General features: G+C 53.8%; 1 protein-coding gene across 3 annotated transcripts in view; it reads left to right on the forward strand.

The window, feature by feature from the left end:
* The window catches only part of LOC135254425 (regulator of G-protein signaling 12-like), a 46814-nt gene extending 31803 nt beyond the window's left edge, over positions 1-15011 (forward strand). For 2 of the 3 annotated variants that reach the window (XM_064334548.1, XM_064334549.1), the window contains exons 4-17: positions 573-594; positions 5237-5406; positions 5507-5599; positions 5857-6000; positions 6659-6838; positions 7625-7775; positions 8006-8103; positions 10355-10555; positions 11319-11392; positions 12006-12132; positions 12359-12455; positions 12640-12707; positions 13233-13374; positions 13729-15011. In XM_064334548.1, the coding sequence (XP_064190618.1) occupies positions 573-594; positions 5237-5406; positions 5507-5599; positions 5857-6000; positions 6659-6838; positions 7625-7775; positions 8006-8103; positions 10355-10555; positions 11319-11392; positions 12006-12132; positions 12359-12455; positions 12640-12707; positions 13233-13374; positions 13729-14270 (2109 nt within the window). In that variant the 3' untranslated portion in view covers positions 14271-15011. The remainder of the gene's footprint in view (positions 1-572; positions 595-5236; positions 5407-5506; positions 5600-5856; positions 6001-6658; positions 6839-7624; positions 7776-8005; positions 8104-10354; positions 10556-11318; positions 11393-12005; positions 12133-12358; positions 12456-12639; positions 12708-13232; positions 13375-13728) is intronic. The other variant, XM_064334550.1, reaches the window with a different exon arrangement.
* The last annotated feature ends 1528 nt before the right edge of the window (positions 15012-16539 follow it).

A 16539-nucleotide genomic window follows, 5' to 3' on the forward strand; every position in this document is an offset into this window, starting at 1 on the left:
GTCGCTAGTGTAACTATGCGTGCAGTTCCTGTGTCTGTGGATGGGTTTCAGTGTAGGCCTGTGTTCACTTGACTTCACAGCCTGTGTTTTCAACATCACATGTGACTCATAAAGTGACTGCAGTGTGTTTATGGGCTGTCTGACTGCTGGAGATAAGCCTGGCTGTGTTTGAGTCACAGCCTGCCCTGATGTGCTGCTCTCTCGTCTGATTGGTTACCTGGGTGAATGTCATACAAGGAAGTGGTCTGCTCATCCAATCCCCGGCCGCTACCCTCGCACTCCCCCACCCCCCACCACCCCCGGTCTTGCCACATTGCTGCCTTTTGTGTGGGCGGGGTTTGATGACAGGGCTGTGAAAGGGGCGTGGCCAGGAGCAAAGGTGGGAACGGCTCGGTGTGTGAGGGAATGGGCCCAGACGCATGTCATTAGTCAGTGTGAATGAGTCGGCGCGCGCACACACACTCACACTCACACACACAGGACATGCCCTCGGACGTTACGGCCTCTCTGCTTCGCTGAGTGGGGAAATGAAGGACAGCCGCTCATTCATGTCTCTCTGTGCTTTCTTACAGTCTGCAGCGGTCTCCGATGGCGGTAAGTACACCTCCGCTAACCCCAGCATGCACTTCTGCTCAAATTAGCTCCAGTGTCTGTATTTCTCTTTCTTTCTCTCTCACTCTCTCTTCTTCACTCGCCCTGGGAATTCAGTCTCTAGCTTTGTGTGTGTGTGTGTGTTTGTGTGTGTGTGTGTGTGTATGTGTTTCTGTGTGTGTGCATGTGTTTGTGTGTGTGTGTGTTTCTGTGTGTGTGTGTGTGTTTGTGTGTGTGTGTGTGTGTGTGTATGTGTTTCTGCGTGTGTGCATGTGTTCCTGTGTGTGTGTGTGTGTGTGTTTCTGTGTGTGTGTATGTATGAGATTTAACAAAGGGAGCCAGCAGCACCCAGCAGTGAACAGCTGTTGCGCTCCTTCAGTCTCTGTTTGATTAGATTAGCCTGCGCTCCACTCCGCCAAGCATTGCATCGTCTGCCGTTTGGGGAAGGGCTTCACAGGGTTTGCATCGCTGCGCAGAGAACCCCCTCAGTATAGCACACCTGTGTATGCATCAGATTACCCCCGAGCACTCTCTCCTGTGTGATATCACCCCCCCCCCGGCACTGGGACCCTTTTAATCCCAACATCGAACACTCCGCTGCTTTTGTTCAGGAGATATTAGCGTCTCTGTCCTCCCCGGCTTCACTGGCTCCTGCAGACAGAGCCAGAGCACGACGGCTTCAGATAACAGCAGCTCACTCTGTTAGCCAGCCGCTAACCAGATAAACTACGAACGAGATGGGAGGAGGGGGAGTGTAGCAAATCAAGCTGAATTTAACATGACAACCTTTTTACTACTTAAAAAAAAAGTAGAGCTGCAGATGCAGCCAGTATATTTGTTTTTAATGTGCGACTTGCTTCCTTCGTAATGTTGAAGTGGTTTGGTCGGTTCACATTTAGCTGTAAATTTCCTCTGCTTTTTTATTGCCGATGCTCATTCTGTCCTGGTGTGGCGTGCTGTGCGCACGTATCTGATTAGCCTGGTGCAGTGGTTGTGTGCAGGAGGCAGACGTCGAGGCAGAGCATCCCCAGGTCTGCTCAAACAGTACTGAGTGAGATTACATCCCCAGGTCTGCTCAGACAGTACTGAGTGAGATTACATCCCCCGGTCTGCTCAAACAGTACTGAGTGAGATTACATCCCCAGGTCTGCTCAGACAGTACTGAGTGAGATTACATCCCCAGGTCTGCTCAGACAGTACAGAGTGAGATTACATCCCCAGGTCTGCTCAGACAGTACTGAGTGAGATTACATCCCCAGGTCTGCTCAGACAGTACTGAGTAAGATTACATCCCCAGGTCTGCTCAGACAGTACAGAGTGAGATTAAATCCCCTTCTTCTGCATTCCTCTCCCAGGCTGCCAGCCTTCCTAAGTGCTCACATTAATATGCATGCCGTGGCCCTGCAGGTTTCCCACTGGCTCCCGGAGAGTTTCTCTGAAAAAGGACAAGTGATTCACTGTACTCTGTCTCTTTGTATACTTCCTGGAACCATGTAATGGCTACTAGAAATCAAGACTCGGGGAACGCGTTTGATTGGGACAAAAGCACACAACAAGAGGTCCTTACCTCAAGGCCGTCTAATGAATAGTTAGTACAGCGTGTCTGGTCAACAGCGTCCCTGATTGGTTCAGAGTAGAACCCTGCATAGCTGTATTCTGCTGTACTTACGCGCACATGAGATGTTTGCGTTGGTGGACCATCCAGCAGGAAACCCCGGTGGGGGGGGCGGGGTCGTTTCCGAAGATGAAGTTCATGGAAGCTCTGAGAAGCGATGGAGCGTGCTCTCGCGTTGCCGTGACTCCGCCCCAGGTTAATTTCAGAGACGGCGAATCGGTGCGGAGCGGAACATCCAGCCGCTCGCTGAATTTGAGCGCGCACCGGAGCACATGAGATGCACGTTAGAATGTGTGAGTGCGTTAGGAGGTCTGTGACATGCCTGCAGATTTAGGGGTCTCGATGTAAATTTCTCTCGCTCTCGGTTCCCTGTCGTTGATGTTGGCCAGTCCCTTCCGAATAATCCCAGTTTTTCTGTGCTTCGCTGCGAATTGTCCTTTAATGCTTTGATCTCCCCAAACAGCTAGAGGGCGCTATGCCTCTCTCTTCCCCATGTTCCCCGGCTTGCTTTACCAGTTCTGCTTCTTTGTCTTCCCCTGGACCAGATGAGCCGTTTCCTGCGCTCACAGAGACGTCGCTAACGGCTGCACCCCCCCACCCCCCCCACCCACCTTAGGAAGGGAACACACTCCGGTTGAATATCAGAGCGCACTAACCAGATGCGCTTTGGCTAACGTTTGCTAACGTAGTCAAGCTTTTGCCCACAACTTTCACTAGCGTTGGCTAACGGGCTAAACAGGTAGCGCGTAGCAAGCAGAGTGGCTGTAGTGGAAGACGGTACACGTGTAAACCGATAAGTCTGTTTCACTGCGTTCTGGCAGCGGTCGCGTTTGTTCCTCGTATTTAGCGGTAGAGCGGGCTGTTATCTGTCCGCGCTGCACCACGCTCGCTGCACGGTCCCTCCAAACGAACGCACGAGCGATGGGAAAACGCTCAGCGGTGAGGGGAGGGGAGGGAGTCAGCGGCAGCACGCGCCGTGGATACGGCCTGCACAAGGCCGAGCGTCTGTTTGTTTGGATAAAACAGATTGACAATAAAACACCAGCAGCAGAGGGGTCGTGACCTTTCCCCTCTGGGGTGGTGTCCAGGCGACCGGCGAAATTGAGCCGCTTGTGGTTGGAAACTGGAGGAGGAACACGAGGACACGGTCGACCATATTTGACCAGCGGTCTGGGCCGGATTGACCTGGCCGCTGGACCAGACCGCACCAGGCGTTCCTGTGAGCTTTTTATGTGTTTATTTTATTTTTAGTCTTCACTTCATGTGAAGTTAAAGAAGCTGATGTCATGTCATCCCTGGTGAAGGTCTGGGGAAAGCTCTGGGTGCTGTGCACAGTGTGCACAGTGTAGCAGGGCGGTGTGGAGATGTTCTGATACTCACACCAGACCTCACGTCCTCTGTGGCTGCGATTGAAGGCCTCACCTTTCAGTGTCTAACCTTTATCAGCTACGCGTCAGGATGGAAGAACCTGCTGCTCATTCTCTGTTTCAAAAGGCACTTTGCAAATTTTACGTGAAATACCGAGTTGGTACCTTTTATTTTATTGTTTTGTTTTTAATTGGGTGAAGCAGTCGCCAGAGCGAGCATCATTAATAATGCAGGTTTGTGTCACGAGACGCATCTGCATTTCTGCCGCTCCGTCCCCTCCCCTGACGCTCAATAATTCATCCGCCGCTCTCCGGGACTTTGTGTGGGTCGGCGTATCCGTTTTCCCTCTCTCTCTCTCTCTCTCTCTCTCTCGGGTACGGGCGGTCACACACACACTGCGTCCTCCTCCTCCCGCCATGTCGACCCGCTCGCCCTCGCCACCCGCTCGCGGCGGCCCCCGCCCTCGCCCCCGGGGGGCGCTCTGACGGTCTGGGGGATGGAGCGGGGGGCCTGGCTTCCCCCCGGCCTGAGGTATTTGGCGAGATGGCCGCACACGGGGTCCTACCAGCTGTACCCGGGTAAGCTGAGCGCGCTCAGCGCGGCGGCGCCTGTCTCAGATTCTCCCGCGTCGGTGGGTCCGCTCGCCGTCTTGCTGGCGCCTGTCGTTGCGTTGGTCTTCACGCGTAGCCGCTTGTTGCTGTTTGTGTGCTTGTGTCTGTTTTGACCAGCGCTGCTTGTCTGTTTGGCCAGCGCTGCTTGTTGTCATTTTCTGGAACAGCCTCTTGTGCGTTGTCTTAACGGGCAGGCAGGGGACAGAATGTGTGTGTTTTAGCGCTATTCTGTAGGACCAGAACCATTCAGGCTGGCAGGGCGTGTGGCGGCTGACTACGGTGGATGTGCCTGTGTGTGTGTGTGTGTGTGAATGTGCTCTGTGTGTGTGTGTGTGTGTGTGAATGTGCTCTGTGTGTGTGTGTGTCTCTCCTTTCTGTGCTTTTCCTGTTTCCCTGTTTAAGGGCCTGAACCTTCTGAACTCTGATCACCCTCATATCTCACATGCAGTGTGTTCTTCACACCCAGACACCTGTGTGTGGATTCTAGTTGGATTTTAACAGTGGAATGTGTTTATGAGCACGTAGTGTTTGGTCAGTAACAGGGTTTAATAATGAAGTGTTGATGAGTGTGTAGTGTTACTACGAGGGTGGTGGTATAGTATAATGGGTAAGGAGCTGGTCTTGTATTGGAGCAAGTTTGATTCTCAGGGAGGACGCTGCCATTGTACCCTTGAGCAAGGTACTTAACCTGCATTGCTTCAGCTGTATAAATGGATGCAATGTAAATGCTGTATAAAAAGTTGTGTAAGTTGCTCTGGATAAGAGCGTCTGCTAAATGCCTGTAATGGAAATGTAAATGTGTTTGGTAAGTAATAGTGTTTGATAGCATTGCGTAGCGCCCTCAGGGTGTGTATGGGTAAAGCGTGTAACGGTAAAGGCTGTAACAGTAAAGGGTGTGTAATGGTAAAGGCTGTAATGGTAAAGGCTGTAACAGTAAAGGGTGTGTAATGGTAAAGTCTGTAATGGTAAAGGCTGTAAAGGGTGTGTATGGGTAAAGTCTGTAACGGTAAAGGGTCTGTAGCGGTAACGCCGGCCCTGCTTCCCGCCGCAGAGCTGAACAGCGGTGACCTGAAGGGCTGCGGCAGCGAGAACAGCCTGAGCAGCAACGCCAGCCTGCCCAGCGTGCAGAGCCACCGTCGCCATGGCGAGCGCCGCGTCGCCAGCTGGGCCGCCTGCTTCGAGCGCCTCCTGCAGGACCCCGTGGGCGTGCGCTACTTCTCGGTACGTCCCATTGCCCCGCCCCGTCTGTCCCTAGAGCCCCCCCCCCAACCTGCCCCCAATCAAATGTTTTACCTCCTCTCCCCTTTCCGTTTTTCCTCAGGAGTTTCTGAAGAAGGAGTTCAGCGAGGAGAACATTCTGTTCTGGCAGGCCTGCGAGTTCTTCAGCAGCGTCCCCGAGACCGACAAGAAGCAGGTACTAGCGTTAGCCTAGCGCTGCGTTAGCCTAGCGCTGCGTTAGCCTAGCGCAGTCAGGCGATGCTCACGGACGGCGCTTTTATATGCAGTGACGCAGCGGCGGGTGGCTTTGCCGTGACGTTGTGTGTTATGATCCCTGCTGTCCGTTTGCTTAAACACGAGAGGAGTGTTTTTCTGCTGTTTTATAAACTCTGCTGAGTGCACTGGCTCTGTGATTACCCTGCAATTAATCCCCCCCCCTCGCCCCCCCCACAGCTGTCCCAGAGGGCGCGGGAGATCTACAACAGCTTCCTGTCCAGCAAGGCCACCACGCCGGTCAACATCGACAGCCAGGCCCAGCTGGCCGACGACATCCTTAACGCCCCGCGCCCCGACATGTTCAAGGAGCAGCAGCTGCAGGTTCGGGAGGGGTGCCGGGGGGTGGGGAGGGGACATACTCTGAGCTCTCAGCCCTGTCTACAGACACACACTGCCCCCTAGTGGCTGCCCGTCTGCAGCGCGGCGGCCCGTTAGGGGACAGGCGGGCTGGGCTGGGCATTGGGGGGCAGGGGTTCCAGATGAGGATCAGCTGTGGATGGAATGTAAATGGGTGGGTTGGTCGGTCCACGGCGGGGCGATAGGTGCGCTCGCTGGGGCAGATTAGATCAGCGCACGCTCCAGCGCCCTGATCTCAGCGGCTCAGCCTGCGCTACGCGGCGCTCAGAGGCTCTGTTCCGCTGCGCGGTCCCGCTGGTGTTCCGCCAGACGTGCGTTTCTTCTTCTCGCCGAGCGTGTCCGTATCCCGCGGATATCCCAGGCCGGGACCATGCGGATATCAGCGTTCCGGAAAGGACTCTCCCGTTGGAATCTACCGTTGTTCTGGTCATGTGATCACAGATATTACACTCCCAGCAAATCCACCACAGAGCCTTAAATATCCTGCACTGCACCCTGGGAGTCCAACTGACTCCTTTATGTGCGAGTGGTGTTAAAGTGTTTGAAACAGACAAAAACTCTCACACTCTCTCCCTCTCTCCCTTCTTTCCTGTCCTCCTGTCAATCCTCCTCCCCCTTTCAGATCTTCAACCTGATGAAGTTTGACAGCTACACCCGTTTCCTCAAGTCCTTCCTGTACCAGGAGTGCATGCTGTCGGAGGTGGAGGGCCGCCCCCTGCCCGACCCCTACCACATCCCCAGCAGCCCCGTCTCCAAACACAGCACCAGCTCCGACCGCTCCAACCTGTCCACACCCAGAAAGGTACCACGGCCACGCCCCCCACCTGCTCAGCCACGCCCCCACCCTCTCAGCCACGCCCCCCACCCTCTCAGCCTCACACCCCCCACACGTGCCACACGCACACTCACACCCCCCAGCTTCCTGCAGGCAGGGCATCTGTGGCAGTGGGAGGGTGTTTGGCGGTGTGGGCGGTGTGGGCGGGGGGTGGGCGGTGCATGGTGGTGTGTGGGCGTCACGCTGTGTATTCTGTGGGTGATGTGCATCTGCCTGGCGTGCGGGAGGGAAAGAGAAGATGTCCTCTGCATTTTTACATTTTCTCTCTTCAATCTACCGTCCTCTTTAGTCTTGGTTGGCATCATGCACACTGTCAGCGAAACCACCTACCCTGGCAGACAGCGTCCCTGTGGTGAAAACAGAGAGAGAGAATAGTTATTAAAGCTGTGCTGAGACATCAGCAGTCCTGTGTGAAACTGTCTTTGCTGTGCTGGGGTTTGGAATGTTTGTTTTTTTCAACATTCTAAGTCAGTGTTCTAGAACACCATCACTTTCAGTTACCAGCAGGGACTGTGACATCAGCATCAGAATGTCCAGTTGAGAAAGGGAGTGAGCCGCAGGGTTTCCTCAGGCGGCCGTCAGGGGCGTTATCAGGTTACTGCTGTAGGCGTCTGACGTCCAGAGAGCGCGTCATTCCCTGCCCAATCCCAACCGCCCCTCAAACCCACTGCTGCCGTTCCCACGCGTACGCTGGCGGCTCGAGCCCACTGAATCGAAACGAGGGCGCTGACGTGCGTCCGTCTCTCCCCGCAGGAGGATAAGAAGTCCAAGTCTGGCCGGTCGCTGAACGATGAGAGCAGGGACGAGCACGCGGACAAGAGGAAGGGGATCTTCTTCTCCTGGTCCCGAAACCGGAGCTTCGGAAAAGGCCCCAAGAAGAAAGAGCTGACCGACTTCAATTACAGTGAGTCAGGGGCCCGATCAAGGCCAGAGCAATCAATTACAGTGAGTCAGGGGCCCGATCAAGGCCAGAGCAATCAATTACAGTGAGTCAGGGGGCCCGCGCCAAAGCTAATTACACTGGATAGCAAGTAAACGTGAACATTTTACCTGAAGGAGAAATACGTGTGGGTTCTGGGTGAAGCAGTGCACTGTGGGTAGGGGTGGCGTCTGACCGAACGCTGTGCTCCGCAGATTTCGCGGGCAGTAACGGGCGCCGGGCGTCTCAGGGCTCTCTCTCCTCCGGGGCCAGTCTGGAGCTGGCCACCTGCAGCTCGGGCGGGAAGAACGAGGTGAGTGCAGCCAGGACCCGCCGCCGTGCGAGCGCTAGCTTCAGCGCTAACTTTAGCCGCGCGCTCTTACCAGGAGAGCTTTCATATCTGCAGAACGCCATCCAATGTGTCCTCAGCTCAGCTTGTCCTCTGAGTTACTTTTTACTGAAGTCACTTTTGCTATGCCACAGTTTCCACTTGTGAATGTCTTGTGGAATGTTAATGAAAGATCATAAAAACAAAGGGGCAGAATAGTGAAAAGTGTATACAGCATCCCTCGGTTAACGCAGTCTGATATCGGACATGGAATCGCAGTGCAGGGGGTTTTGTTTGTGCCGAAGCTGTGCGGTGGCTGCTTCGCAGACGTGAAAGTAAACATCGTATTTTTAGCGGGAGCTCTGGAATGCACACGGCCATCTTGGGAGCCGCGCACTTTTCCCTCATTAATAAACCCTAACGTAACCTTAACATCTGAATCAAAATAGCAGCACTCTAACATGTGGTGTATACATCTGCTCATATCCGCTGGGGGCTGTAAAAGTGATAGCTCACTTTCTGGGCATTTTAGATTTTTTTTTTTCAGTTTTGGTGTGTGTTTTTTCGATTGGCCCGGTCAGATTTCTGTACGGTGAACGATATTTTCGATAGTGAATTTTCAGCTGATCTGCCAGCTTTACGATTGCTGGTATCGGGTGGTATGTATGCATTTTTAAAATAAACTCAGAGTTCTAGAACTCCACTGTTTTATTTACCAGCAGTGATTGTGACATCAGCATTAGAATGTTCAGTTAAGAGCATTCTAATCTCATGTTTGTGACCGCACACCTCAAAAGGGTTAAAGCAAGAAAATACCCTTCAATAACTCCAAACCTGCTTGTATTGCCATGTTATTCCTCCAGAGGTTGCACATGTGTATATAAACTGATTATTCTTTAAGAATTGACATTTAATATTATTTTCTGTCTGAAATATGGCCATATGCAGCCAGAGACTGCTGTACTCCTGGAAGGCTGTTCCAGCACAGTATTAAAACAGGGATATTTATGGTGAGGAAACGCTGTCAGATGTTTCCCAGCTGACACAGAATGTCACTGGAATGTTTTGTCGACGTTATAACAGTGCCACAACATAGCCACAACATTGCGAGAAAGTTTTGTGTCATGTGTAAAGCCTCTGGAAAAACACAAAGTGGCTTGTGCAGTTCCTGCTTTAGAACTCAAACCCTTTAATTCCTCAGTAGCGCCCATTGCAAAGCCAATGGGTGCTCAGAAACTTGTACATGGCTAACACGTCCTTCAGTCGCACACAAAAACTGCCCCGGCCAATCAAAAACAGCCACTAAAACCGATGTAATGTTGGACAGAGTCCAGAGAAGGGAGCTGCCCCTTTAAGAGGCTGCGCTGCCGCCACACTGGAGTGAGGTCATTGTGACTGTGCTGCCTCGCGAGGCCCGTCTCCAGCGGGAGTGCGCCCCTCATTCTGATTCAAGCGCTAACTGCAGAAATGAGCTGGACCGATAACGATGGACGTTGTTCGGGTTACTCAGGGAGCGGTTTGGACCCGTGCGTTTGTTTATCGACACGTGTCCACAACGATTAAACATCCAGCAAAATGATTTGTAGTTCATCAATATAGTTATAGCTGTAGTTATCCTTCCCGGGGGCGCTCTTTAAAATGAGGCCAGCAGTTAAATGATTGGCCTGACTGATACAGCACACAGCAGCTGCCTACAGCAGCAGTCGCTAATGGTGTTAGCTGGGAGTGGAGAATGGGCTTCATAGTGCACATTGCTCATCAGTCTGACTGAACTGCCATCTGTGACTGAAGACAGGACGGTGAATGTAGTTCAGAAAGAACTGAGACCTTATAGACCAGCAGCGTGTCCCTCTTCCCTCAGGCTAGAGGGCTCTTTGATGGTCCCCTGTCTTTAACGGGCTGTTCTGAAAGTCAGTGTGAGACAGGTGGAAAGTCCCGAGGTCAGAAAGTAAAAGTCCTGCCGTGTGTTTTTTCCATCCCATGAGCTCAGCCAGCTGACTTCACTCAGTTCCGCCTCCTGGCTAAAGAACTGTGCTCATTAGCAAATACAGGTGTTTGGAACAAAAATACCTGGGGAGGATTTTTACTTCCTGAGTTTCCACCTCTGGGGTTCTACTCCTCGTCCACTCTTCAGTTGGTCTCAGTAATTCTTTGTGAGAGTTGGGGAACCCTGCAGCGGTGTCTGGTTGGCAGGGGGACTGATTTGAGCGGCGCACGCCTGTCTCTTCCTGTGCAGGGGGACGTGTCCAGGCACTCCATGTCGCTGCTGGACAGGGAGCGCGTTCTGAAAAACTGCACCATCAACATGCCGGACGGGTCCTGCTGCTCCCTGCCCCTCCGGCCTGGCCTGTCCGTACGGGAGGTGCTCCTGGGCCTGTGCGAGAAGCTGGGCATCAACCTGGCCGCCGTCGACCTCTTCCTGGTCGGGGGAGAGAAGGTAGACCTCCTAACCTACTGCACGCTCTGTTTTCCTCCAGAACATCTATGGTGGAGGACTTTCCCCATTCTCTTTACAGCTTGTTCGCACTCTGTTTTCCTCCTAAATATCTGTGGTGGAGGACCTTCCTCACTCTCCTTTGCAGCTGGTGCACTGTCTGTTTTCCTTGTATCCCTCTATGGTGGAGGACCTCCCTCACTCTCATCTATGGTTTATATATTGTTTGTTGGCTTTAATTTCATGTTTTGAAGGGATGACCTCTGGGTGGTATATTTTAGCTGCAAAGAATAAGCGCACACATTCTGTAATAATTGGTCTGGTGGGTGCGGTGTACTGGAATTTTGGCTGAGAATCGATAGCAAAAATCATTGTTGGATTAGAATGTTTACTGACAAAATAAGTAATTGTTCCTCAGTAGTACTAATTGACAAAAGTCAGTCAGGTTCTTGACATTGTGATAAAGCAGTGAAATCTGGCAGAATACAGGAAATAAAAGTAATATTACTGTTATGCAATGCCATCACCAGCCCACCTTTAGGATATTGAGTCCAATTCTGTGTACAAAACTGAAAGAAAGATGTGCAGATTAAGCCAAATAAACAGGTTCCAGGCTGTTCCACAGTCCCTAGTGCGTTGTGAGCTGGGAGTATCTGATTCCTAATACTGTTTTCTGTGCATGTGTATGTGGGTATCTTTAAAAATGATATGAAATGGATGGGTAATGTGAAGTGTGTGTTAACGCCTCTGTGTTTGTCTTCTGTAGCCTCTGGTGATGGACCAGGACTGCGTGACCCTGAGTGCACGGGACCTGAGATTAGAGAAGCGCACTTTGTTCAGGTAACCTTCTTCACTGGTATTAGTTTCTTCTCCTTTCAAGAATAAGGTGAAGAAATGTAATTACCGCCCCTTTGTAATATTGGCACTGTGGGAATGATATGGACAACAGTACAATGGAAAACAGCTTCTCAGAATCCACCCTTATTGGCAAATAATGGCATGATAATCACAATGTACAGTTTGTCAACTTAGTCTTTGGAGATATTCTGTGTATTTTTAGTATTTTCTTGACTTTTTACAAAATAATACTTTTTCTGAATTTCATCAGTTGATGAATAAGGCTCTGTGTGTTGAGTACTGAGTGTCGCTCCTTTAGGTAACTGGAACTTGTTCCTTGTTGAGCTCTTCCTCTTCTCTAAGTTTACATGAGCAGCGGTGCGTTGCGTATCAGCAGGTGTGGTCTGAGGAGCCCTGTTTGTGGTTTCCTGTGTAACCCGGCTGTGTCTGAGTCAGCCTGTTATCTGCCCACTGATCAGGATATCAGCACACCTGCCTGCGTGTTTGAGCATCTCCGCCTCTCCCTTCTCCTGCAGATTAGACCTAGTTCACCGTCTCTCCCCTCACCTGCAGGTTAGACCTGGTTGACCGTGTCTCTCTCTTCTTTCACCTGCAGGTTAGACCTGGTGCCCATCAACCGGTCCGTGGGGCTGAAGGCCAAGCCCACCAAACCCGTCACTGAGGTCCTGCGGCCCGTCGTGGCCAAATACGGCCTCCACCTGGCGGACCTGGTCGCTACGGTGGTGAGTGGCGGCTTCTCTCCGCTCAGGTGTGCCTGTCAGGTGACTCAGGCTGGGGCCTCCACCTGCGATTCAGACCTACACCTGAGTCACATACACCTGAGTCACACTGTGCCTGCCCTGTATTACAGTAGATGGGCTGGGTGCTTTAGCTCTGAAAGGCTAGTTTAGCAGCTGTGTTTAGAGTGAGGCCGCCCTGCTTTACCTGTTCTTGTGTGTCGTCCTGCAGAGTGGAGAGAGCGAGCCGCTGGACCTGGGCCTGCCCATCTCTAACCTGGACGGGCTGAGGGTGGTGCTGGACCTGGCCGACCACGCGCGGGGGAAAGGTGAGGGGGAATTCTGTCCGTCCGTCTGTCCGTCCGCACGTTCCACACGCTCGCACCCTCTCCCTCTGTTCAAGCTAAACCATGCAGCAGGGGTCCCCAGCCCCCCCCCATCGTGGTTACACCCCCCCGCCTCTGGCTGCTGTTGTGTCTGACTCTGTTTCCTGTGCTCTCTTCCCTCCTGCAGACCAGCAGACGCTCGCTGCAGCGAAAAGCCACCCACAGACAGCGACGGCACGAAGCCAGGCGGCCACAGTAAGGGGTTTTGGGATTTTGGGTGTTGGGGGTCGGTGGGGTGGGGGGTGGGGGGTCTGTGACGGGACGTTCTGAATGGCTCTGCTCTTTCCGGTCTGTCCTTCTCTGCCTGAGCTGGGATGCCTGCACTCGAACCGTTAACCTCTCTCTATCGCCCCTGCGGGGGGCGCTGTTTCTGACGCACGCGCTTCGCCTGGCTCTGCCTGCCTTAACCCCTCCTCTCCGCCGCTCTTCCAGAGGCGTGGCTTCGGTCTCCGGGCCGACTGCGGTAGTCAAGGTAGCGAGTGCACGAGAGTTTGGGTGTGGCTTAGCGGTGACGTTAGCGTAGCGTGGCTAGCTTTCCGGGCTCTGGTGTGCTGTCCTGCCGGCCTGGGCTCAGAGGAGGCCTGGGCCCCCTGCCTCCGCCCCCTCCATCGACCCCGCCCACGGCCCCGCCCACGACCACGTCTTTGGGAAGGAGCTCCCCTGCCTCCGCCCGCCACGCCCCTCCCCCTAATTTGGTGCATTGTCGTTGTCGTAATCCAGGGGGATGAGAGCCAATCAGGGAAGTGCTCTTCCATGAAAGCCCGAGGGGAGAGCGCCAGGGACCCGCCCAAATTCTCTCAGGACCAATCAGTGCGTAAAGAGAGGAGAAAGCACAAACACATTAATATAGACGAAGCCGAAGGTAAACCCCGCCCCCTCACCGCTGCACACTCGCGACTGTCTCAGTGTACAGACCAAGCTTCGCTTTCCTCTTCCGCTAACACCCCTCCCTCCCTCCCTCCCTCCCTCCATCCCTCCCTCTGTTCTGTACAAACCTGCAGCTGCTCACAGACTAATGTTGGGCTGTCCATGCTCTGAACACTGTCCTGTCACACAGTAGTCTGACCGCCCTCACATTTAACCAACGTTTGCTCTTTTTTGGCACGGTGACTGTTTGAGTGTAAATGTCAGTTTTTCTTTTCGTTGTGGGAAGTCTCTCTCTTTTGGGTGCGCTGTGTCCCTAACCCCCTGACCTCTGACCCCTGACCTCCTGCAGAGTTCTTCGAGCTCATATCCAAAGCTCAGAGCAACCGAGCTGACGACCAGCGGGGTCTACTGAACAAGGACGACCTGGTGCTGCCGGACTTCCTGCGCCTGGCGCCCGAGCCGTCCTGCTCCACGCCCCGCCGCGGGAAAGAGAACGGGGGGGCGGGGGGGGCGCTCAACGCCGCCCACCACTCCCTCAGCCTGGACTCCACCCCCCCCGGCCCCCCCGGGCCCTCCGGGCCACACCGCGACCGCCTGCCCTTCGCCCCGCCCCTCTCCCCCATCCCCCGGAACGCGGACCCCCGGGCCCACCCCCCCTGGCCCAGGAGCGGCTCGGACTGGAGGGGCGAGAGCGTGCAGATGGTGGAGGACGAGAGCCTGGGGGACTTGACTCTGGTGGGGGAGGGGGACATCACCAGCCCCAACAGCACCCTGCTGCCCCCCTCCCCCCTGCCCGGCCTGCACCCGCACGGCCTGTCCCTGTCCCGCTACGCCCCCCCCCCGGACAGCCGCGCCAACCCCCGCTCCAGCTCAGGTACATCGGGAGTGTGACCCCGCCCCTCTGTGTGCCGTGTGCAGTGCTCTGAGCTGAAGACCGGCACCAGCTGTCCGTCTGACCCCTGACTCCGCCCCCCTGCGTGCCGTGTGCAGTGGTCTGAACTGATCCCACCTCACTGACTCTGATGCACTTTATATTCAACACTAAATAGACTCTTTCCTGCTTCTTTTGTATTTTTTTCCCCTTCCCCTTCAATCATGAACCGAACTGTTTCATGAATTTGTGTGTTTCCGACAATCAGCCCTGCCAGTTCAGCAGTGAACACACGCGTTGAGAGTCAGATCTTTACGCGCTCGTATGGCGCTGAGATACCGCCGCCCCAGTCGCGCGGACGCCTGGCGGGCCTGCAGCCGCGCGCGTGCGCCCCGCTCAAAGACCTCGCACCCGCGGCCGTCCTCGTGACGCTGGGGGGGTGACGGGGCAGGGGGCGAGGGGCAGGTGTGACGCAGGCACCCAGCTTGTGATCGGGCCCCGCCCCGCGTTTATAAAAGCGCCGCGTCCTCGTCTCCCTGGGGAGAGAGTGGCGGTAAGCAGGCCTCCCGGCCACCAAACGCGTTTCCGCCACGGCGGGTAACCACGGCGACCGGCCGAACAAAACTGGACTGCTCAAAGCCCCTTTTTTAAATTTTATTTTTTAAAGCAGGTTCCTCAAATTACTTTTGTAAATTATGTCAGTTATTTGGAAAAAAAAAGTTGTTCTCATAACGGTACTTGTATTGTTTTATTTTGTTTTGCCCCGCCCCACCCCACGTCTCTGGTTCCTCAGTAAAACGCAATTCAACAGTGTCTGTACACAGGTACACTCCATTTCACCACCTTCTGTGGTCCCATTACACCTTTTTACTTCCTATTTTATATATTTTATTCTGTAATATATTCCTGAGAAGGCAAATAATTTATCCCTGATATTTTTATTTACTGTTCAGCACTGCCCAGTGAAAAGTAATAATTATGTACATACAGTAGTTATTTTTTAGGACTAATGTCATTGTTGAATTGCAAGCCATTTTCTCTCTGGATAATTCCCATCTCCAGTAGATGAGCTCTGCTGATGAATTCCATGCCTGTGTGTGATTAGATTTAATAAATGTTAAAGTCAAATCACAAATCTGCCTTCTATGCCATGCTGATCTGTAACCGACTTCCTGGTGATTTGAATTGTTCGCTCCTACAGGGACTTGTTGTGGCCATTGTCATAGCCTTAAACTGCCTGTGCTGACACAGTCTCTCACTCTTAAACTGCGTGTGCTGACACAGTCTCTCACTCTTAAACTGCCCACAGTCTTTCACCCCTCAACCGCCCCCCCCCCCCCCCCACACACACACTGCCGTCGGCTGCAGAGATGCCCCTCCCTCCAGAGCGTACCCGGACACGGGTCTCTGTTCGCGCCTCAGGACTGTGCGCGGATGACCCTTCAGTGCCGCGCGCCCGATGGCGGTGTGAGAGCCCGATGGCGGTATGAGAGCGCGATGGCGGTATGAGAGCGCGGTGCGGTATCCAGGGTCCCCCCGGGGCTCCCACCGCCCTCACCGTAGCTAGCGAGCGCGCTCACCGGCTGCCTTCCGATTGGCCGTGCCCTCAGTGAAAGGAGCGGGATGCAGGTCGGCGGGCTGAATGCCTAGTTAGCGGCGCTTTGTCAGACGCGCGGCGGTTAGCGTTCCGCTAACAGGGCCCGCGAGCAGGCCGGGGCCGAGGCGGACGTGCCCCAGCTGGCTGCAGCTCGTTCATTTCCCCTTCATTATTCCCACAGACGAGGCCGCGGTGTTTAACCGGCTCGCCTCGGTGCGCTGAGCGCTGCTTCCGCTCCCGGTCTGGCACGGCGGCCTCTGTGAAAGAACCAGGAACGCCCACCGTGGAGCCGGTTATCTGCTGGATCCATTCAGCTTTTGGGATGAGAATGCGTTATGAAACGCGCTGATTAGTCACGTCTTACACATTCATATTCAGCATACAGTTCACTGGAAAGTTTATTACGCAAGGGGGATCAGGACGATACGGAGTTTGACAGATAATACTTTAGCTCAGTAATTAAGTGATTAAATGCAGAGGGATTGTAGTAATGAGCAGTTAAGATGGGTTAGTTTGAGGAGGGTCTGAGGGGCACTGAATGTTTCGGGGCAGTGATCGGGCATCAGCGGGAGAAAAAGCTCACACGCTCTCTTGGGCCCTGGCCAGTTAAAGGCATTAAAACCAACCTGCAGGGAAATTGCAATACAATTCAGTCCCTTTTAGTTCCATGCAAACCGTGAAACTGGTGACCC

This window comes from Anguilla rostrata, chromosome 5, assembly GCF_018555375.3.
Source record: "Anguilla rostrata isolate EN2019 chromosome 5, ASM1855537v3, whole genome shotgun sequence".
Lineage (NCBI taxonomy): Eukaryota > Metazoa > Chordata > Actinopteri > Anguilliformes > Anguillidae > Anguilla > Anguilla rostrata.